This window comes from Mustela nivalis, assembly GCF_964662115.1.
Source record: "Mustela nivalis genome assembly, chromosome: 13".
NCBI classification, from domain to species: domain Eukaryota; kingdom Metazoa; phylum Chordata; class Mammalia; order Carnivora; family Mustelidae; genus Mustela; species Mustela nivalis.
The window spans coordinates 75,822,638-75,846,718 of NC_139032.1; the positions used below are offsets into that span (position 1 = coordinate 75,822,638).

A 24,081-nucleotide genomic window follows, 5' to 3' on the forward strand; every position below is an offset into this window, starting at 1 on the left:
TGGCATTTTGGTAAGGATTGCAATGAATGTGTAGATTGCTTTGGGTAGCACAGACATTTTAACAGAATTTGTTCTTTCAATCCATGAGCATGGAATGTTTCTCCATTTCTTTGTGTCTTCCTCAATTTCATTCATAATTGTTCTATAGTTTTCAAAATGTAGATACTTGACCTCTTTGGTTAGGTTTATTCCTAGGTATCTTGTGGTTTGGGGAATATTACTCAGCCATCACAAAGAATGAAATCTTGCCATTTGCAATGACGTGGTTGGAACAAGAGGGTATTACGCTAGGCAAAAGAAGTCAGTCAGGGAAAGACAAATACCGTATGACTTTACTCATATGTGGAATTTAAGAAACCAAACACATGAACATAGAGGAAGGGAAGGAAAATAAAATAAGATGAAAATTGAGAGGGAGACAAACCATAAGAGACTCTGAACTCTAGAAAACAAAGGTTGCGGGGAGGGGTTGGTAGGTAGGGGGAAGAGATAATCGGGTGATGGGCATTAAGGAGGGCACTTGATGTAATGAGCACTGGGTGTTATATGCAACTGATGAACCACTATATTCTACCTCTGAAACTAATTTAAAAATTAATAGTAATAATAGGAACAACCTAGGTATCCATCTAGAAAAGAATGGTCAAATAAAATATGATATATCCATACAATAAAGACATCAGTGAAAATAATGAGCTAGATTTGTATGTATCAATATGTGGGATCTCAAAAGTAATGCTGGGCAAAAGATTTGCCAGCTGCATACTGATAAATATGGTATTAAAACATTTATGAAATTTAAAATAAGTAAAATGGTGCCTATGTATAAAAAGTACAAAAACATTCATGATAAAAAGGGAAGAACACACAGGTGGATTGAAAACAATTATATAGAACGGTGTATTTTATTTCTTTTTACAACAGAAACAAGATGAAGAAAATAAGGCAGTGTTATAATTTGACAAATCTGGATAGTGAGCCTTCCAAGGACATTTTTTATAGTGTTTGCTCTGCTTGACTATATAACTGATATATTTGCTAATTAAGACAATAATAATGGTATGTGTAAAGTCATTTGGCACATCATCTCAGGCCCAGAAAATGACTGTTTTCCTTCTCGTCCCATTCTTGGCTGGAAGTTGGCATACAAAGTGCCTGGGTATTACCCTCTGATTCACAGCCTAAGGCAGAACTGGAAGATTTGGGCTCTTCCTGAGCCAGAGGCATCCTAGGTGGTCCCCCCACCATGTCTTCCAGCTCAGACAGTCTGGGTGGTAAATCCTGAACTACACCCATTCTCAGTGCACAAGTCTAACTGCTGAGGCAGCTTCTAGCTGGTAGAAATGATGCTGCACTGCATTTCTCATGAAATTAGAACTGTGCACTGCAGAGCTGGTCATCTTCCCAGACTTCCATTTCACAGAAGAAGTGGATTGACAGAGAAAGGAAGTGGCTTGTGGTAGTGGTAGTGTTTAAAGCAGTGTTTATCTTTCTCCTAACTTTTAGAGCTTTCCAAATGGTCTTTGTATGTGGACTCGACTTGGTTCAAAACTAGGTCTTTTAACTTCTGTTCTGTAGTATTTTCTCATTCATAAACTCTAGAAGTGCTGTCTTGCAATGGAGTTTGATAGACCTGGCTCAGGTCCCTCTCCCCAAAGCAGTGTCACTGTAGGCCATAGAGTAACCTTCCCAAATAGGACTTTCTTCATTTGAAAGGGGCGATCATCATCATTATTCCAGAAAATGTTGTTTCGATTAAATGAGATGATTCACAGGAAGTACTGAGCTTAGTGCCTGGCATATGACAAGTAGGTAACAAATGGAAATGACAGTTGCTCTCATTATTGCAGAAGAAGGAGCTTCAAAAAAGCATGACACAGTTACCCAGACTATGTGGGGAGATAGTGTGTGATCAGTGAATGGTATGATATGGAAACAGTAGGGGATCAATAATGAGTGATGAAGAGGCTTTGGAGAGTGTTTCCTAGAAGTTACAAAATGAGATACTTCCATATTGCAGTGAGGTTCTCCATCCCTCTTTTCTTATATAGGACAGGAATCATATATCATAACTAGAAGGTAGAAAAACAGACCCAGAGAAGTGAAGTGACTTGCCCGTAGATTTCGGAGGGGATTTAATGGACCAATTACAATACGAACTACACACCAACTCTTTAAGAAATATGCATTTTTGCCAAAAGCAAGGTCAGGTGGTCCTTATCCTCCTTATGGATATTTATGTGCAAAATAATATTTTTTAAGATAACGATTTTATAATCTGTAAGTAAATTTTACTGAAAGATTGGGCTCTAGGCACCACTGGCTGGCTCAGTTGGTTCAGTGTGTGACTCTTGATCTTGATGTAGGTTTGAGCCCCACATTGGACGTAGACATCACTTAAACATAAAACCTTTAAAAAATAAATAAATAATATAAACGTTTGGGCTCTAGATCGCATCTGTTACCATTAAGGTGACATTTCTGGGGATAAGTACTGAAAAATCATAGCACCTAAAAATGTTATATGTTTGTAATTGTCAGAAATGGAGAACTAAGGCTGATACATCACTTGAGACATTTGTGGAAGAATAGTTGTTAACCATTTTTTTTAAGTCATGCAAAAGATACATAAAACAACCACTCAAAAGTAGCCAAGCAATCTCACCCCATTTCAATACTGCAATTTAAGTTTATTAGCTGGACGTATGAAATTAATCTGAGAGGTAGTTTGAGGAGTTGACCAATAAGTACCAATGGAGGTTTGCCTAAAAAAAATAATAATGAATAATGCTCAAAATTCTTTAAAGGTAACCGGAAGTGGTACAATTTATCATGTTTCAGATGAAGTGGTAACATTTTAGGTCCCCCCCCAAAAAGAATAAATGGGGAGTATGGGCTTGGTAGTGTGCCCCCCATCACTGCTCTAGATGAGAAGATTTTGAGCTGGGGAGTGGGTTTGGACCTCAGAATATTCTGATGGCGTTGGCAAGCCTGGAAAAGGGAGATACCAGGGGCAGGTTCAGACGTCAAGGCCGAGATATTGGCAGCAGCAGGGGTGTAGAGGAAATGACATGGGAGATTTGGGGGTAGGGAAAAGTGACGGGGTTTAGGGTCTGCATGGAGGTGGGAGGTGCAGGAGAGGCAGGAATTCAAGTGACAGCATAAGACTGTCCAGATGGTTTTAGGAGCAGCTAAAAGGCACAATTTGACATCAATGTCCCACTTCTAGACCATCCACAAAACAGGTCCTAACCTCCAGCAAAGCCTTCGGAGGCCCCTAGTGTGTCCTTCTGAAAGAATTGTATTCTCCTGAGATGACTGAGCAAAGAGATCCTCATTTGGCATTAATTTTAACTTCAACTTGAAGAAAATGTAGTTTTAGCACAAGGTTTCTTCAATGGAAAAACATAATATTTTTAATAGCAGTCGTACTGTGCCCCGTTCTCTGCCTTTTTACCAAGGGAGTGACTTGGGCTTCTATTGTCCTATCTGAAAACTTGGGGTAAAAACCCCTACTTCAGAGAGCTGCTGCCAGGCTTCCGTGAGATAAGGATGCATAAGCCATGTGCACACAGTTGGAAGAAGGAAGCTTATCAGGGTCTTCCTACCAATCAGAGTGTTCTGTGTGATGCTAGTGGGTGAGAAAGAGGTGTGGGTGGAAGTTATGGGGAGACAGATTTTGCCCCAGGGTAAGTCAAACCTTCTGGGATCCAGAATTTTCAGAAATTGGAATAGCCAATTGGAGCGTGGAGCGAGAGCAAGCTGCAGGCACAGAGGGTCTTCTAGACAAATGACGTGGTAGGATGGAGACTTTCCACTCAGCTGTGGCGCACACCATAGGTGGTGTGGGCTTGGCTCACCGAGGTTACATGTAGCTATCTGTCACTCCATCCCTTCTACTAAAGAGAGCATAGCTTAAGTCCAGTGAATGAGAATATTCATTGAAGCATTCATTGTAATGGGTTAATATTTATTGACCATCATAGGCTGGGCACGTATGGGCTTTCTCTGTGTTCTCACATTCAGCCTGGAGGAAACTGCTGTGAGGTCAGGTTGATGACGAATTTGAAATGGGCTCAGGGCTGTGAAACACCTGCCTGTGACTTCTCAGCTTGGCAGCGAAGAAGCCAGGTAGAAACACATGTTGGCTTGCCTCAGACTTGTGTTTATCGAGACACAGGAGGAGGATCAAGGAAGGAGGGAGGGCGGATGCGGGGAGGAGGGAAACATTCACAGATCTTAGCAGAGCACCTAAATATGATCAGCCATAAATCATCTGTGACACGCAGTACAAATGAAAAACACAATGTAGAGAAGTACTTTTCACACCCTCCTGCGACCCACAGAAGTGCTCCATCTGCTTCAGACGGGGGCCATATGCCCCCGGTGGCCTGCGACATAGCCTGAAGAAAACGTCTTATTTTATTTCATAACACGGCCATATTTGTTTAACACAAAACATGCCTCCATATTTTAGAGGAAAATGAATAGACCGTAGAATCCACATCGTCTTTATCTTGGGCCTCTGTGTATCCACCGGGAAAACCACTCTTCCCACTGTCAGGGCATTTCAGTTTTAGAAGAACCACCAGAAAAAGTATCCGTGTGCTAGTTGAGAGGTGGATTAAAATATCTAATAAACGTTTTTAAACAGAAGAAAGCAAGCCTGTATCCACAAATTAACACCCCAGAAGTTTACAAGCCCACAGTTATTCATACATTCATACATATAATATCTCGAGATTTGTGTGCATTTTACGTACTGAACTGTCATTGACAGAAGACTGATGGAATCCACAGGGACTTCTGGTCTACCCCCCAAAATTGCTTTCTGCTCCAGCACTGCCAAAACAAACTCTCTTGGGGGTAACAGGTCCAGCATTCTCCGGCAGGTTATATTCCTCCCTGGTGTCCTTCAGCGTTCATAAACTCGTACTCATCGCTGTGTTGAGAGTCAGGAGACATTGGCTGCCCATTGCCTCTGCACCTGTTACCTTCTTGGCCTTATCCAAACAGCCCCAGCCCTAACAGCAGCTGAAACCACTGATGGGTAGGAGAACTTGAGATTTTTTGACATCCTCCTTTTGTGTATGAAATCCCACCCTCCCCCCAACTCTGGAATCGAGTAGGAATTCTCTTCATTATCATTTTGTGGGGTTTTTTTTGCCCCCCATGGTACTTTTTTATTATTAAAAAGTAAATCATTAATGCAGAGGGAGATAAAAAGGGGAATAACATCACCCTTTGAAAACGGTCAAAAAGGAAACGGGCATTGTGATTTCGTGATGTGGAACTGACATAAATATATCTCTACCTTGGAGGATGATTGACAGCAGCCAGGGTTGATGGCAGGAGGGATTCAAGCAGGGAGCTGAGAGGCGCTGAGGAAGGGGAGGGAGGAAAACAGGAGGAAGGCTGAGCATGAGGAAGTGGGAGCAGGCATTGCACGGGGGGGGGTCTTGTGAGCAGAGGGGAGATGCCGACTCGGCAAACTGAGGGTCTAGCAGCCACCAGCGCCTGGAATTGTAATTTCAGAATCCCTCTTTGCAAGGGATGAGATTATTAAAACAGGCCTCAACTAGGGATTAGGGAGGCAGAATGCGGGCTCTTATTCAGTCGTGTATGATTGTAAATTGATTAACCTTTCTACGACTCAGATTTATCATCTGTAAAATAAACAGGAAAACATTAGGGCACATGTAGGGTTGCTTTGATTCTCGAATGAGAAAATACATGGGACGTGTGTCACCCCAAGCCTGACATTCAGTTAATAGCTGCTGCAATTGTTACTATTTTAGTCAAGAGTGAGAGACAGAGAAGAGCAGGGGTGGGGGACAGTTCGGGATGTGCAGCATAAGGAAGCATGGGGTTTCTGTTCATTGCGTGCAAAGCAGGGAAAAGATCAGACTGATGCCCACAGAATCTGGCATGGTACTTTCCCAGCTCTGTCTGCTTATCGCATTTTGTTTTCCTGGTTGACATTCTCCCAAACACCTTCATTATGGGCTGCATACCATCTGGTTCTTATCCACCAGGGTTATTATAAAGGTTAAATTAAAGATAAAAGTACCTGGTAATATTCACGGCTGTCTGTCATTTGATGCTAGTCATTATTGCTGTACATTTTGGTGTGGTCCGTCATGCATAGGAGAGTGCCTTAACCACAGGAGACAATTCATATTATTGGATAACTTAATGTGCATGTGATTTCAAACACAAGCAAGACTGATAGAATGTACTTCAGGGGATCAGTTTTGTCTACCCCCGGGCATTGTGTCCGTCTAGCTAATCGTCTTTGTGAATACCCTTCTTTGTTTTCCAGGGATCTCAGTCTTGGCAGTGTGTACCAGTACTGGGTCATCACTATTTCCGGAAGTGAAGAGAGTGAGCCATCGCCAGCTGCCATCTACATCCATGGAAGTGGATACTGTGGCGATGGCATTATCCAGAAGTAAGTAGGTGTGATTAAGGAAGGGGGAGGGAGTGATGCTTGTGAGGTCAAGAGATGGCCAGGAGAGCTTACAGGAGGTCTTCAGTGTGGGAGCTGTGAGCTACCAGCAATCGCTAGCAATCTGTCGATTTGTCTGCAGGTAGTTGCTGGCCTCAGAGGAAACGCAGTGGTTCTTTTTCAAACATGTATATTTCTCAAGTATGTAATACAATACGTGATTCTGACAGAGCGACCATTGTGCACTTACAACGGGTAGGCTCTTTCTCTTCATCGTTTTGTGGGTACTGCAAGGATTCTGTTTGGCTTTTCCACTCCAGCCGACGATCCGTTAATGGGACCCAGGGCGTCTGGGTCAAAACACTTCTACGTTCTTTGCTGGTTAACCATTTCGAGTGGTTAAAACTGCGTATTTCTTTGTTATTTCTGTTGTATCGTCTTATATGAACAATTTACAAAATGGGTTAAAAGCTCATAAAGATAACAAAATTACTCACGGTAATGTTGAAGCCATAAATAGCAAACAGTACCCCAGAGTGAATACTGACTGTGAACATAAATAAGTACAGGGAGGCAAATGAACCAGAAAGTGAAAGACTCCACACGAGCAGCCGAAGAGGGAAAGTGTGAGTAGAGAATAGGAAGCTGTGTGTTTGCACCGTGGATATTACTAGGACATCAGTCCATTTATCCCCTTGTCCACAGGGCAAGATATTGCGCAACTATGAAATGGGGGCAAGAAGCCATCCAGAGTCTTGCATTGTTTTTTAAAAAAAAAAATTTTTTAAAGTAAACCTTTGGGTTCTTTCCTCCCAAATTAGCACAAAAATGTTGTCTGGCACAAAACAGAATAGTTTTGTCCCTGGAGGTGAAAACAAGACCAGAAACTGTTTGCAGTTAAGTTTCTTATTGCTAAAATTGCGTTCCTTATTGCTCACGTGGTTGCAAGTTACACTATTGCTAAGAGACTTTTAAAACTATGGGCCGATTTAATGACGAACATCACACGTGGAGAGCGCAAACCAGCTATTGGCGAAATCCCTTCATTAAATGGCGCTGTTGGGTGTCGTATAATATCTGGGCCACGTGGAATTGCAGGGACTGTTTCAGGAGGGGGAGGGGTGCTGTAAAGAGAATCCGTTTCACAGTTGGATGGAACTGCTGATGTGTAGACCGTGAATCCTACAAGTGGTACGTACATGAAAGAGAAGTGGTCGATGACTCTTTCTGGTGCTGGATGGGAAGAGCAATTTCATTTGGTAGCATTGATTTTGTGGCATGTGATATAAACTGGAAACCTGCTTTGGCATGAAAGGACCAGCCAGGAGTACAGCAAGGATAACGCCGGTTGTGCAAGTAAAGCGTTTGCACGTGAATACCCGTCCACGCAGACGTCCAGAAGCCCTTTGCTTTCTGGTCCTGACTTCACATGGAAGGAGTGATCGAATGTTGCATATATGCCCAGGAGATGCCCAGCATGGTACAGCTTTTGAACCTGGCTGTGCAGAAAGGTGGTATGTACAAGTTCCTGCTGAGTGTAGAATTATGGAGCAAACCAAATGATGGCCAAGAATCTGACTCGCCAAGCATAGAAGATAAAGCTCTTCCTTTGTCAGATAAGGAAACTCATGGTGTGCTGTTGTGTGCAGTTAAAATCATGTCCAGATGCAGCAACCAAACAGGACGATCCAGTTTCTGGTGCTTAAGATAACACGACTGGGGAAAGGGGAACCACTCACCATTCTCTCCCACATGAAGACATCACCCTCTGGCTCTGGACACAGCTGTTGTCTGATGGAATACTGAGCAGCAGAGCAAGGCAGTCTCCAGGGAGCGTGCCCCATCATTTGTGGGCCCAAGACTGAGCTGCATGTCCAGAATATCCAGGAAACATTTGCGGTCATTGCTGACAACCCATAATTGTGATTTGGGATTTTCTAATTTAGCACAAAGAATACAAAAAAAAAGAAAGAAAGAAAGAAAGAAACTCACCAGATGTGGAACCTGACCTACAACTCAGTCTGTCCATTTTGGAGCCAGATATCGACGTATTGGTAGAACACTGCAAACAATATCATTCTTGCTGATCTAGAACTATTCTTATTATTTTTTATTTTATTATTAATATAAGTAGTGTTTTCAACAAGGTTTTTAAAAAATTTTTAAAGATTTTATTTATTTATTTGACAGACAGAGATCACAAGTAAGCAGAGAGGCAGGCGGCAGGGGGTGGGTGGTGGGGACAGGCTCCCAGCTGAGCAGAGAGCCCCGTGCAGAGCTTGATCCCAGGACCCTGAGATCATGACCCGAGATGAAGGCAGAGGCTTAACCCACTGAGCCAGCCAGGCACCCCTCTATAAGGCTTTTTTAGTATTTTACCTAGAGTTGGTATCCTACACAGAAATCACTTGGGTTTCCAAATAGTTGTTGACATGCTTTATAGAAAACCAAATGCAGCTTATGGGTGGTTCCCTCGGCAAAAACAAACAAACAAAAACTTTGAGGCAAAGGATGAATGTCATCTTAGCTAACTGGGTTCTTCACAGGATGACATGTGCTGATTCGCTCTATGTATTTAAGGGAGTATACAAATATTCAGGATCAAAACTTAATGAGTCCCCAGTGGAGAAAAGCTTTGGATACATATGAGGATAATATTCATAAATGTTTGTTGAGCCCTCACTGTGTGTTAGCTTTGGGCTACACTATTATCTCCTTGGGTCCTTCCGACAATTATATGAAATCGGTTCTATTACTGCACTTTACAGAAGAGACAACTGATGTACAAAGGCTGATGTGGCTTTCTTGAGCTCACACACCCAACAAAGCAGAACCAAGATGCGAATCCGGGGTCCCTGTTCTCATTTGGATACCCCATTGCCTCACTGGGTCACCAGTAGCCCTGCAAGACTGACAAGACTGCTTTCTGCCGTATTCCAGGCACTGTGCCCGGCATTGCGCTGCTAGGATGACAAAGACTGTCATTTCCTTTGGCATCTGGAAACCCGGTATAGGGAGCTGTCAGGCAAAAACATGAAGGTGGTCCGTTTGACAGGTGCTGGGGTGGATGGAGCCTAGTGTCTTTGATCACAGAGAAAATGGCCACCCACTCCAGCTTGGGAGGTCAGAGAAGGTTTCTCAGGAGCTCTCTGTGTAAGGATAGATCTGCCATACCTAGAAGAGATTTGTGGTGACACTAACGTTTTGCTTAAACCAATACAACATATTGTTTGGCGGGTTAGATGTGTTCTTTGTGGCTTTGGGAAACCAGCTCAGGTTTAAAAAAAAAAAAAAAAAAAAGTCTCCCTAGATAACCCATGAGATAGCTAAGTAACACAAGGCCAAGGCCAGTTTCCAACACTCGAGGTTCACTGGCAGAGATTGGAAATATGGGCTCAGCTTGGAATATGGACTTCTCTTCTCCTCAGTTCATGCATTTGCAGACAGGAGAGTTCAAAAACCCCTGCACCGGCAGGATTGATGGTGAGGCCCCCTCCTGCTACTCTGACATCTCCTTAAAGCTACAAACATTGCCCAGTGTTAATTGCCCGAGTGAAAGGAAAAGTCTTAGGCCTCTTCCCTGCTTCCACGGGTCCCAGCTGGTCCCTGGGGAGGGAGGGACAGCTGCCACACACTCTACAGAGACCTCCCAGGACTGAGTGGGAACGGGAACCCTGACTCCCTGAGCATCTTCTATCTGTCATGCACCGTGCCCGCCACGTCAATTTCCATTCCGTTCTTGCGCCGGCTCTAAGGAGCGGGTAGAGTTATCGCCATTTGAACCTGTGGGAACGCGGACACTTGGCGTCTGGAATAGCGTGGTCTGGGGGATTCTTCTGCCGGGATGGAAACCTATTCTGTGCTCTTCTGTTCAGTAGCCACTTGCTCCTGATCGCATACGAGGATCAAGGGCTTATGTTGTGGCGACGGCGACTGAAGAATGGAAGTTTACGTTATTTTTAGTCTTTATTGATTTAAATGGTCCAGTTGAGATTAGGAGACGTGTCTGAGATCATGCGGCGGGTTTGAAATAAGGGGATCTACACCCAAGTTTTCTGTTTCTCAAAGGTTGGGTGTTTTCCAGGTCGTGATCATCTATTCGGTCTTTTCAGCACTTTCTCCTCCTCCTCGTCTCCTCGGTCCAGCATTGCTCAGTTTCTGTCCATCCCAACCTCTGCTGAACCGCCCTGAGCTGATAGGAATAATTCCTATCTAAACAAAACAAACAAACAAGAGGAGACACTTTAATTTCCTAATAGTGTACTTCCCATGGGCTTTGGAGTTCCTCACACCATGAAATGACACCCCGGATGGAGAAAGCAATACTTTCTCGTGAAAGGAAGACCAGACCCAGGCCTGTGTCTGGGGGAAAAAAAGAAATCTTTATTCTTAAATTCACGATTGGGAGCAGGGAGGAGGCTAAGGTAAAGAACAGGATTTATGTTTCAGAAGCTCAGAAATTTCCTTCAAGTCCACCCATTTAAAACGGCGGTGAGATCTCCCAGACACGTCTGGGGTGGGGGGCCGGGGGGGGGCAAGGTTGTTTTCTTCATCCCTTCATCCGTGCCTTTCTCCCATCTGCCTTAACCGGCAAGATCTCGGACAGCAGGTTTGAGGCATGAATTCTGCTTCGTTGTGGCAAGCACAGAATAAGGCAGGGGTTGTAGGATCTTACACATGTCTATCTTTATAGGTCTCGTAGAAGAAGAAGAAATGGACCCTGGGGCGTGAGAGACTTGCCTGAGGCCTCTTGGAAAGTTCCTGGCCTGGGGAGGGACTCTCCCATGGTCTGCTGTGGTTCTGCAGTTGCTCCCTCTCTCTCTCTGTCTGCCTGACACATCTCTCTCCGATCTCTTCTGCAGAAGCCAAGGGGAGGAATGTGATGACATGAACAAGCTCAGCGGTGACGGCTGCTCCCTCTTCTGCCGAAGGGAAGACTCCTTCAATTGCATTGGTAAGTCTGTGTCATTTCTTGGGGCTCAGCTGGAGAAGGGGACGGTGCGGGATGGTCAAGTCAACAACAGCAGTCCTGAGGACTGATGATGGTTTACTCCTTAGTCTTAAAAACACTGACAGATCGCCTCCTGTGGGGAGAACCAGCGCATAGAGCAATGGGAAGCAAAGGAAAACCAGCAAATGCTCCTGCCCTCCCGGAGCTTAGAGTCCCTCCCGTGGGTGACAGCAGTGGCTGCTGGTAACTTTTAAGCTAGCTTCGCATTGCTTACACCAATGCTCTTTTTCAGGCCAGCTCTCCAGGAGGGTGATTAGTATAGAATTTTAAAAGGCTAGTATTCTCGCATTAGAGATAAGAAAACATCCCAAGCCAGAGAGATGATGGCAGTAATCAGAAACTCTTGGGTTAGGAGTGATTGGAGACAGAACCAGGGCTTGAACCTGATTCTGTCTGATTCTTAAGCACGAGCCCAGCTCTTTCTGCTGTACGACCTCCAGCCAAGGTCCCAGAACCCCCGTGGTCCCCTTCGCACACTCAGAACCTCTGGCCGCGTCTCTGACGGGAGAGTGGAGGAAGAGCAGACAAGCCTGTGTTGAGAAAGCAAACGTCCTTTTCCCACCTTTACAGAGTCAGATGGGAAATTTGTTTTCCTCTGGCTTCTCACTGGTCTTGTTGTTTTAGTCCCACTTGGGAGGCCCTGACCAGCCCGGGGCTGGTAAACAGACAGGGGTTGGGGGGCAGGGATGGAATTTTGAGCTGGCTCAGATGAGATCATACTTCCTTTAAGATGCAAATCGATACCTGAAGATCAAAGGTCCTCCGGCTAATCCCCTGGGCTAGAGGTGAAAAATAATCACAATCATTTGCAAGTACAAAAGACAGAGGTGCTCTATCCGAGGAGGGAAGGGGCAGCTACTGAGGGCATGAAAACACTGGCGGGAAGATTTCACCCTGAAAGGCAATTTTCTAGGAAGACTAAAGGGAAGGAAATGTCATCGGGTCCTCACATTCACAGTGCATTACAGGGAATGCATTTAGACCTTCCTTCTCCTGGGGGACGGTGAACACTGTGAGCTCTTCAGCATGCACCCTTAGTCCGTCCTCAGCACACACGGGTTGGGCATCTCCTGTCTCCTTGGCACTAAGTGTGGGCTCAGCAACACAATAAGAGGTGTCCCACAGCTAACTGGGAATGGAAGAAAGGAAGATGTGGAGGAAGGAGAGATAAGAATTTCCAGGCAGGACCTCGGGTTTTTAAACGATAGAAGGCTATTTTCTTGGCTCTGCTGATTTGAGCACGGTCCATGGTAAAAAAAACTTGACGTTCGCCTAGTGGTATGGCAGAAGGAGTCTGGGCAGAAAGTTAGAAAAACCAGGCGTTGGTCCTCACTGTGCTGAGAAGTTGCCGTGTAACCCTGCCCAAGCTGCTTGCCTAGTCTGGGCCTCAGTTTACCTGGTGGAAAGGTCAAAGAATTGGGTTAGGTGGTCTCTAACAGCCTTAGCTGTACTCGACTTGTGTTCTTTCCAAGGTGTGTAGCTGTTTGCCATTCCCACAAGCTACTTGCCTTTGTCTCCATGCTCATGATACCCAGCAGCACTCCCAGATCGTGCTGGAAAATATCTACCTATTTTGCTTGCGCTAAGGTGGCATGCAACGGAGGTGCTTCTGGAAGGAAGGGAGGGTGTGGTGGTGAAGGTAGGATAGGGGACCTTCCAAGAGATGCTCGGGTGGCCTGACGCCTACATTCTGGGATGCTTTGGAGCCGTGCAGCAATTCACGAAAAAAAGGGTCCCTCCTCCAGGGGGAAGTTCATCATACACGGTAGGGGTCTGCAAACTACAGTCCATGAGCCAGACTGGCACACTGCCTCTACTGGAAAGTAAAGTCCTACTGGAACAGAGCATGCTCGTTACTCTACCTATTGTCTGTGGCTGCTTTCCTGCTACAAGTTACTGAGCGGGTACAGCAGAGGCACTATGACCCAAAGAGCCTAAAATATTTACTATGCTGGCAGATCTTTGCTGGCCTCCTGGCTCATGGATTGGAAGTCTTTCATACTCTTGGTTTTCTGAGTCTGGTGCAGAGAGGAGGTGACAGTTACGACATGACTCGCCATTTCTGAGAGAAAGAACTGACTTTTAAGCAGACAGCGGTGGGGCCTGGGAGACTCTTAGATATAGCACTGGGCAGCGAGTCCAGTCTTAGTGGGTCTAACTTTCCGCCTCAACTTTGGCCAGAATGACTGTTCGGGACTAGATCAGTGATTTGTTAACTGTGTTAACCGAGATGCTTAAACAGAAAGAGGCGAAGGTAAGGGAGGTGTCACAAAGGTGAGATCTGGGCCCTCCTAGGTCTCCTTCAGACACTATTGTTCGGTACTAGATGCTAAGTGTTCTACTGGCAATGACAATATTTATCAAACCCCCATGATGCACCAAGCACATTTATAAATTCCAATTTTCATAACAGTCTTTTATGGTCCTGTTTTTATGCAAGAGGCAGCTGAAGCCTGAGGGGTGAACCAAGGATACGCATTTAAATGGTAGAACCAGGATGCAAACCCAGAGTCTGACTTCAGACGGTGGTGAGCTACCTGCAAAAAAAAAAAAAAAAAAAAAAAAAAAGTGACTCCTGGTCTTGTAGGGCTTTGAGGCGAACAAGGAAGACTGTGCCTTAGAACAGTCTGTCTAGTGAATTAATGGACCGGGATACAGAATGGCCAGTGGTGTGGATGGCGTCCAGGGAGGACTCCATATTACCTGGTATGTGGTATATGGTTTGTGTTAGAGAAGCAACCTCAGCTACACCCCCGCCCTCACCAATGAGAATTCCATTATAGTCTCAGTGAGACACAGGACATTCCAAGAATTAAGGAGTCTACCCGGAGATCCCAACTCCCGGGAACTACATTCCAAGGACAAACTCCATGCCTTTGAGTCTAGAAAACCATCGTCCCTTAAGAACAGCTGAAGAATAGACAGAGTCTTTTGGCTCCCACCACAGGCAGCTTCAGTGAGTCAGAGAAATGGCACTGGCGTGTGGGAGGCTTTGCTGAGGTGGACTGGTTTCATCATTATGTTTGTCAAGACAAGCAGCTGAGGGAACCGGCTCGAGTGAGGCTGTCTCGGGCTCACGCTGTGGCTTAGACGTGCGACCTTAGCTGAATGTCGGTGTTCTCATCCAAAAACAATGGTGGAAGTCCTGGGACTCAACTGTGGAAGATATTAATCAATAATTTTGGAAACTTACTATCTGATTCTCCTTCCTAGATTTAGGAAATAACGCTCCTTGATGGAATAATAATGGGGCAGAGCCCAAGCCCTCTACCAAAGTTGAAAATCCAGAAGTCTCCTTCCTGGACTCCCCTTTACAGCTTGAGTGTAAAGAGCCACACTTTCCCCCAGTCATTCTGATAAGGATGGCTGTCATCCGTGTGTTCCCAAAGTACCAGTGACAGCATGTGGCTGGAGTGTGAAAGTGACCACGTTCGAATATCTTCACAAGACCAGTCTTGGGACCTGATCTTGAGCTTAGAATTGGGCTTCAGAGTGTGCAAGCCTGGCTCTCTGCCCCCCACCCCCACCCCCGAGAGTGTTCTGTAGCCTGTCAATATTCTCTGAATAGCTTTTGTTTGCTTGTTTTGCTTCAGTTGGCCAAAGTTGGTTTCTGTTGACTGTCACTTAGAATCCTGACCGAAAATTCAAATTGTCATAAGATGCTATAAGGTTTAGCCCCATTCTTAGCAAGTTGGATGTGCTTGATGTACACGAACTGTTACTTACGCCGTGCCTGTGGAAGTGTGGGGGTGGGGGGAGGGGCTGAGTAGCAGCAATGACCACCATTGACAGTCACCCATTAGGTGGGGTGTATGTCCGGTGTCAGGCCCCCTTTCTTTAGTGTGAGCCTGTGAAAGGACTCTTATACCCAGATGAGGGATCTAAGACCTATTATCGTGTCTTAACCGGACCAAGGTAACAGGCCTCATAGAGGTGGGATCCCATCTCAGACTGCGTGGAGACCCCCTGCTTTTTCTGCTCTGCCCCTCTGCCCACCGTCTAAATGGATGACTTCCTTCTCTCGTCCCTCCCTTCTTCCTTCCTTGCTCTTCTCCCCCTTCATTATTTTCTGTCCCCGACCGTTTAGTTGGGCCAGTGTTTTCCCTGGGTTTGGTGACACTAGTGTGAGGGTGGGTGACAGATTTATGGTGGCATTCCCATTCACTTTTCAGAAGCCCACACATCCGGAAGTATTCCCAAGGTGCCGATGTGTGATTAGGCAACACCCCGGGACTTCCCTTTCCCACTTTCCCACCCCGGCGGCGCCCTCATCCCCCAGCACATAATGGCTTGCTTGTTAAAAGGAACCACCCACAAGACCTCTTAGGCAATGTAGGCTGCATCCCCAGCGATGTGGAAATTATCTTGTCCTTTACCCCCTTTTTAAAAAACATAACATACACCAGGCCTTAGGTTTCAGTTAAAAAATGCGGTATCAGTCAAATGATAACTCCCCACCGCACCCCCTCACCCCCACCCCAACAGACGCTGGCTGGAGGCAGTGTTCGGCAGCGCTGGGAATTCTGTTCCTACAGCACTGAGTCATAAACTACAGCCAGGCTGCTGATAAAAGCTGAAGGCGGGAAGGTAGTGTTCAAATTGGACAAAATGGGAAGCATCCGCAAAAGGGGCTCTACCCAGGGTTACATCTCAAGCCAGCCCGGGGAGTGAGCTACCTTCTGAGATGACACGCAGTCCCCTGCGGGAGATGTACTTGTGGAGGATTCCTCGTGCTCCGTTTTCATTACTGCCCCTGTGTCCTTCAGGATGGCTGGTCCCAGGGAGGAATTTAGATGCGGGGGCCTGGGCTGCAGCTCAGCATCTAGCAGCCTCAGTTTCCCCCTCTGTGACAGGAGAGTGATCGGACTGAAGACTAGAGTCTTCTCCTAGGAAAAGGCTTCTTTTCCTGTCTCACATTGGCATCCTCTGTGTGTCCTTTGTTTAAAGACTTTGGGGTTTCAAATCCTACTTGATGCTGATACACAGTTAGGAAAACAACCCCACGTTGTTATTCCTGTATGTCTCTTTTTCTCGCTCCTTCCTGACTCCTCTCCTTCCCACCATGCCGGGGGCTGCCGTGAGCATGACGTCGTCTCTGGTCCCTGACATAGCATCTCCAGCCCTGTCCCGGAGCCAGGGCCAGTAACTCAATTATCTAGGAGGCAGCTGAGGCGGAGGAGGGGAAATCAGTCCTCCTCCCCACTCCCCAGTCCCTGGGAGGGACGGGGGGTCACAGAGCCTTGTGGCCCCTGTGTCAGGCTGCCCTGGCCCGCTCTGAGCCAAGGCGAGAAAGAAAAACAAGAAGATGAATCGACATGTCTTTTCGGTGGATGTTCTAATGATACTTTAGAACAACAGTGACTGAAAAGAAAAACAGCATCTGGTTGGGGGGAGGGGAAGTGGAAAGGGGGGGCAGAGAATGGGCTCTGCTGGGAGTTGCATTTATTATTATTTTTCTTTCTAACGAAGTGAAATCATAATAAGACGATCCACCTCTCACCTTACAAAAAAATTAAAATGAAAAAAACAAAATTAAACCTTCTCCTGGATGCGGGTATTTCTTCAGACTTCCCTCTGTGGGAAGCGTAAGTTTCACCAAGTGACCCTCCCGAAATAAAGCTTCCTTTGACTTGAAGCCGTGCCTTGAAAAGAAGAGAAGAGAAATATGAGTGGTAGTCACAGTGGTGGTGGTGGTGGTGGTGGTGGTGATCAAGGCATGAAGGCAATCACTGCCAGGCTGGGTGGCGTGGTGACGTGGATTCTAGGCGCACCTGGGTGGCGTAGTCGATTGAACCTCTGACTCTTGGTTTTAGCCCAGGTCGTGTTCTTGGGGTGATCTCAGAGTCTGCTTGAGATTTTCTCTCCCTCTCCCTCTCCTGTGTGTGCTCTCTTGCGGTCGCTCGCTTTCTCTCTCTCTCTCAAATATATATAAATCTTAAAACAAAAACAGAACATGGATTCTGGGTGACAAGCCTGGCTCAGCCACTTTGTAATCTGAGTTTCAGTTTTCTTATCAGTAAAATGGGCTATAATAGATCCTACCTCTTAGGGCTCTTGTGAGGATGGTATGAGGTTATATATGTAAAGATCTTTAAAACAGTAGCACATGGTAAGTGTTACCTATGTGTTTGCTACTACTGTATTTTTCCTGCCTTTGTTAATGCCATTGATTCAGAAGTTGTATCAATCCACCCCGGAATCCTATGAGATAAATGATGTTATTATCCCAGTTGCTTACAAGAGATCCTCTGAGGTTCAGAAAGGTTAAGTAACTTGTCCAAAGTCCCACAGTCAGAAATAGCAGAGGAGGGTGCACCTGGGTGGCTCAGTGGGTTGGGCCGCTGCCTTTGGCTCGGGTCGTGATCTCAGGGACCTGGGATCGAGTCCCACATCGGGCTCTCTGCTCAGCGGGGAGTCTGCTTCCCTCTTTCTCTCTCTGCCTGCATCTCTGCCTACTTGTGATCTCTGCCAAATAAATAAATAAATAAATAAAATCTTTTTAAAAAAAGAAGAAGAAGAAGAAAGGAAGGAAGGAAGGAAGAAAGAAAGAAAGAAAGAAAGAAAGAAAGAAAGAAAGAGCTGAGGAGGGGTTCACAGTGCTCCGGGACAGGGTCTGCACACTGAACCATGAAGTTGTGTCATATGTAGGCACCTAAATGTCCTGGCTTCTGGGCTAAAAACCCTTTTCGTCCATGGTTTCATTCATTTTCCCATCAGTTCTGCACATTTGGACTCATAATGCCCACTTCACCAATGAGGAAAGAGAGGTCCTGAGAGTGTCAGTGGCTTGTCCTAAGTACCCCAGTGGAGTGGATCAGAAAAGACCTCAGACCCCATCTGCCTGCCTCTAAAGACCGTGTCCAGTATCCGGATGAACTCCCAAGAAACAGCAGACAGCTTTCTCTTTTCCACTCTTTCTGCTTTGGTGCCATTGGCACACGGCAGGACGTGAAAGGGAATGCGTAGGTCTTCTGTGCCTTTTTCATGAGTCATGAAAACTACAACTTTCGGTTATTATCACCCTATAAACATTCCATGGCATAAAGCCCCTGCCCCCGACAAAAGGCCCTCCTCTGTTTCGGGCTGTATTTTCATTTTTAAGAGCTCACCCTCCATGGACAGAAGCCACATTGTTTTTTAGCTTAGGAGGACTTTGACACTTAATCCTGTTGTCATGGCCAAGTGGCAGCGGCACAAGAGCCCGAGTTCAAACATCCCGTGTGTGTAATTATTCCCTAGGTCATCCTGGGCATCTCGCATGCTCTCTGTGGGTCTCAGTGTCCTCTCTGGAAAACGGGCATGATTATAACCCCCCGCTTGTGCTTAGAGGAAGATGGACATGACCATAGGGTGTTTAGCACAACGCATGGCAGTAAGTAGACTCTTGACAATGTCAGTCACTGCCGGGTCCTCTTCCCCTTCCTCACTCCCATGTCAGTAGTGACTGATTCAAAGGCCTCTGATCCATGGGGTTGGGGGCGGGGAATGGTCCTGAGCCTGCCATAAAAATGTGGTGGTCCCTTGTGCCAAGGGACCGCCCCCTTGATCTCAGCTCCCCCAGCTATCAGGTGATGGGATGAGCCCGATGAGCTCCCAGGGCCCTTTCAACTCTGACTTCCAGAATTTAAATCCGGGATCATTATTGTTTTTAAACTGTGCATTTTAAAAGAAATGGAGGCTTGGGGAGGAGAAAGGAATTCCTTTAACCTGCAGGGTCAAAGAGGGTCACTAAGGGGACAAAGGAGCAGGAAAGGGAGGCGATGGGGCGGAAGGCTGCCGAGAGGGGCAGGACTGAAGATCTGAAGTCCTCAACTGGGAGGTCTGATGGATGCATTCAAATAGCCCAAGTGGAGTCAGCACCGGTTAGGATCAAGCTGACCATCCAGCCTCAGACCTCGCTCGGCTCGCCACCTCCTTCGGAAACCCGGGAGGCCTACCCCACAGAGAGGCCAGGCTGGCATGAAAAGAAACAGGACCGCTCTGACGCCAGAAGGGAGGAATTCTAGCCCTCAGCCCAGGTCGGCTTCCTGACTCGCGGGGAGGGGTCAGGCTCAGAAGGGCTTGGAGCTTGAGTTTGAGGAATCCACACCACACTTTGATGTGCCCCTTTGAAAAGCAGCCTGACTTCCAGGCAGGTGAATCCGGGGAGCCAAGAACAAGGGCTTCTTTATGGCCTTTAAAGTGTGACCAGAGACCTGCCTCACCTCCCTGTGCCTCACTGTGCTTCTGCGCCACCATCGTGGCCGAGGTCGCCGGGGAGAGCCAGAGAGAGACAGAGGCCTGGAAGGCCAGGTGTTGGGGCATTTTTCTAGCTGCTGGCTTTCTGCTCTTTCTTGGGGACCGTGTTGTGTTGGAAGATACACTTAATATTCATGAGCTGTGATCTCCACTTGAAGGGAGTGCCCTGGGGGAAATTGAAATATTAAGCAAGTGAGGGATATAGACCTAATTGTATCCTCCTTTTCTTTTTGGGCAGAGAAGTAATATGCTTAAAATAAAATGATGGATGAGCAGTCAGGATTGTGTGAAAAGCCCAGTGCTATAGCCGGCAGAATAAATCCGCTCTAACAGCCGCAGTCAGAACCAGGCAGGAGACCGTGCGAACTGGCTGCAGGATCCCACCACGTCATTCATTCACACGTGTCTTGATGCCTGCTGTGTGCCTAGCCCGGTGCTAGGTGCAAGTGGACAAGGAAGCAGTGGTCAAGGAAGGCCAGGGGGATGGCACTAACAGTCGTCTGAATGCGGTTGTTGCAAGTGCCTGTAAGTGGATGTGCTTGAAAGTGTGTCCATGAAGGGCGTCCTTTACATGGGCTATTAGGAAGAGCCTCCTTGAGAACACCTACATTTATGCTAGACTTGAAGGTCAAACAGGAAATGGACAAATTAGGGAGATGTGGAGCAGGGTGATGGGGTAAGGATTGCAAGAATTTCAGACTGTTAAATCCTCAAGGCAGAAAAGGGCTTGCGAGGGGGTCAGAGAAAGGCACCATGGCCAGATGGGAGTGAAGGAGGGAGTTGAGCCTGGAACCTTGCAAGTTCTCATCCTTTGGGCCCCTGAAGCCCTCGGTGAGGCCGTTGCTCCTGGTCTGACGTTCTGTGTCAAGCCCTGAACCAGGCATCTGAGGCAAGTGCCTGCTTGCATCACTCAAGGGTTAGCCAGCTGCTGCCCTTGACCAAGCCTGACCTGCAGCCCATCTGGGTACATACAGTGTCATTGAAACCCACGTATACTTCTTGGTTTTGGTATTTGCCAATACAAAGACAGAGTTGAGTAGTTCCAACAGAGACCTTGGAGGGCCCACAGAGCCAAAATATTTACTGTCTGGCCCTGTCCAGAAAAAGTACAGCTTACCGCTGGCATAGACAGATGAGCATCTAGGCAGGTAAAAGGATAGCCACTTGGGGAAATCAAGGCAGGGGGGAAATGAAGAGGTAAGGGTATTACCTCATTTCATCTTGCTCGTGGGCCTGGAGAAGCTTAGCTGTAATTGCACTGACCGCACATTTTCCCATTACACATGGGTCTCCCTTTACCCTTCGTGAAAGAAGTTAGCCTGTCCATTCTTGTGTCCCCAGCATTCAGCTCCAGCCGGTCATTAACTGATGCACTGAACTGAGTGACACTCTGTGACAGAAAAGAGTGCCCCGATGAGCCCGAACTGCTCACCACCTCAAGGCATCCCTTGAGGGGCTGCAGAAGGGAGCCTGTGGATATTGACAGAGAACCTTGTGCATGGTCTCATTTCAAACCAACAACACCCCCGGCAACCAGGCAATATTATCACCACTTTCCAAATGACACAACAGAGCCCCCAAATGTTTAAGTGACTTTTGAGAAAGTGGCCTTTGTTCAGTAAATATTTATCGAGCTGGAAAACCACCACACGGGGAAACAAACCTTCAGGAGCGATGCATCCCATGGCTGCTGGTGGCCTCACAGCCTACTTGACCTCGACTTTGGCTCTCCAGGAGGCAGCGGGAGGGCGGGGGTGGGGTGGAGTGGGGTGGGGTGGGTATTTGCTCCCATTCTACCTAAGGAGGAGCTGAAGCCTGGGGAGAGGAAGTCACTTGTCCTAAGCTGGTGATCCTTAAACAGCAGAGCCCTGATTAGAACCCAGATCTGTCTAGCTCTGCGAGCAGAGGAGCTGGGGCTGTCCTCCAAAATACCAGACACTCAGAACAAGTAGGAGTGGCGAGACCTGTCTGTATATTTCCACTCTTCTTCCATCTCACCGTCCCTGACAGTAGACGTTGTAGTAGAAGTAGCTCATGATTAATTTCATTCATTTTCATTAATTTAATGCTTTTTCTCTATTAACTCCCTTGATTAATTGCATTGACCCTCTGTGGTAGTTTTAATAGTATGCCAGCTAGAGGTGGCGGGATAAGAAAAAAGCACAGAGATGTTAAGTAATTTACTCAAGGCTTCCAGTAAAGGGAAGCCTGATTCTCAAGCCCTCGGGCTGAACTATTAATTTACACTACCTCTTGATCATTAAGGTTATCTAATAAAATGTGTCCTCTTGATCAAGCCTTGAACAGCCTGCCCGCAAACACATAATGAGAAGGAGAAACAATGCGTGTGCTGCAAAGGAATCTTCACATAACAAAAGGATCCCAGGGTCTCTTTAAGAAACACTATCTGAAGTGTTTGTTTACAGATCATTAAATACTTAACAGAGGGAGAAACTAGAAGCGACTTTCTTTTGGCTGCTACCAATTCAGTACCGAGAAGAAATTAAGATAAAGCAAATCTGAAATTATAATAATTTTTAAGGGATTGGGTTTTCAGTGTTCATTTGCCAGACGGGAAGATAAAACACTCCACACCCAGGGTCTAGTCCTGCTTACCTGGGCTAAGGTTCCCTTCTCTCCCGCCCCAGGCAGCAGCCACAGGGGTCTCCCAAAGACAGCTGGAAGCCAATGTGACCAATCTCACACTGGTTTTTGTTGTTGTTGTTGTTGTTTGGGGGGGGGGGCATTCTGTATTAAGCGCCTGCGGCATGCTGGGTAGCATGCAGATGGGAGTGACAAGTGGCAGCAGAAGTCCTTCACTGGAGGACTTCATAAGAGCGGTGTTGTTAAGGACGGGCAGAGACTCCGGAACGGGATCACAGGAGGAATGTGAAAGCTCCCTGGCTTGGGGGGAGTCTGTGAACCTTCCTGGGCACCTGGGCTCCTTAAGACCAGGTGCACAGCTCTGCTGCTATAAAGGTCCAGAATGAGGCTTCTTTTGGAGGGTGCAGTGAGTAAAGTGGTTCCAAAAAAAGCTACTCAGAGGAAGTCACTAGATAGGTGGGTGTCTGGGTGCGATTCTGCAGCAAGGCGTGGTTTCTGGGCAGAAGCCTAATGTGCCTTGAGCAGTTTTGTTAGACCAACCTCCCTGCAGTGGGATACTCTTCAAGGGCCAACCAACCAAGTACTCTTGGCAAACTGATCTGAAGAGAAATTAGAGTGAGTTTGGCTTTCAACACCAGTCAGAAACCCAGCCCAAGTTACCCATTAGATTGAACTACAGTTGCAGGCCACTGTCGGCAGGGCTGCAGAAGGTCCCAGCTGGGGCCGATCCCTCAGTCCAAAACCACGCCTATAACTTGAGTTCAGCCTCATTACCCGTGAGAGGGCTGCACAAGCATCCTAAACCCCTCTACCTTCCCATTTGTCGGTGTGCCATTGGCCACGAGAACTCCTAAATGGAGAGAGAGAGAGAGACTGAAGAGACTGAATGACCTGACCCAAGAGCACAGGGGACTGCGTCTCTGCGCCACGCTCTGTCCACCAAACATCTTTTTCCATCTGTGAAATGGGAGTGCCGTTCCTCAGGTCTCCGGGAGCTGGTTTGTATCCTTTCCATCCCTGATGAATGAGTTCATCCCAGATTTGTTGAGTGCCTTTTATGTGTCAGGTTCACGCTAGGCACTGAGGACGCCAGGTTGGTTTTTGTCCTTCAGAAAGTGTTCCGTAAATATCGATTACAATGACTATGAATAATCTAGTTCTTACAGGTATTGAACGCCCTGCCCCTGAAAGAGATCAAGCAGAAAGTTAAGAATCTTTACGCAGGGAAGCCACGAAGGGGATTCTATTAAATAGCATGATTTAATAAAACGATTTCAGTCTGTTTCTCCCCTAACTTATCTGGCTCTTTCTTGAAGTGTTGACATTTCCTCTGAAGTGTATCCCTTTCTAGTTTTCCTTAACCCCTCTGGCCACACCTACACAGTCCTTCTGTCCATGCTTTAAAATATTAGAGCAGTCCAGAGTCCCAAAAGGAGCTAGTTCTCATGCTACACTGTCTCCTTGAGCTCATCCTTACAAAACCAAAGACCCCAGAGTCTCTGTCTTCAGTCTGGGTTTTTCTCTGGACCTGTGTTTGGACTTGTAGACCTAGTTGCTCTAACTGGATACCCCCACGGTACTCAAACTCATCGCATCTGATAGCAAGCATACTGATTTTTCTCCCCAGACCTGCTGCAACTCCTGTTTCTCTCCTTCTCAACTGGTGGCGCCACTCGCCAACCAGACATTTCCCTTAGAAGCGTGGGAAACATCCTTCTCTCTTCCCTCTTAGTCATTCCCCACATCCAGCCAATTACCATGGTGCCCATTTTACCTTGAA

The 24,081-nt window shown here is 46.7% G+C and overlaps 1 protein-coding gene across 1 annotated transcript in view; it reads left to right on the plus strand.

Moving 5' to 3' along the window:
* The window catches only part of PAPPA (pappalysin 1), a gene marked incomplete at its 5' end in the record, with an annotated part of 138,399 nt that overhangs the window by 909 nt on the left and 113,409 nt on the right, over positions 1–24,081 (plus strand). Inside the window, 2 exons of the mRNA XM_082695197.1 lie at positions 6,323–6,451; positions 11,311–11,402. Coding sequence (XP_082551323.1) covers positions 6,323–6,451; positions 11,311–11,402 — 221 coding nt within the window. The remainder of the gene's footprint in view (positions 1–6,322; positions 6,452–11,310; positions 11,403–24,081) is intronic.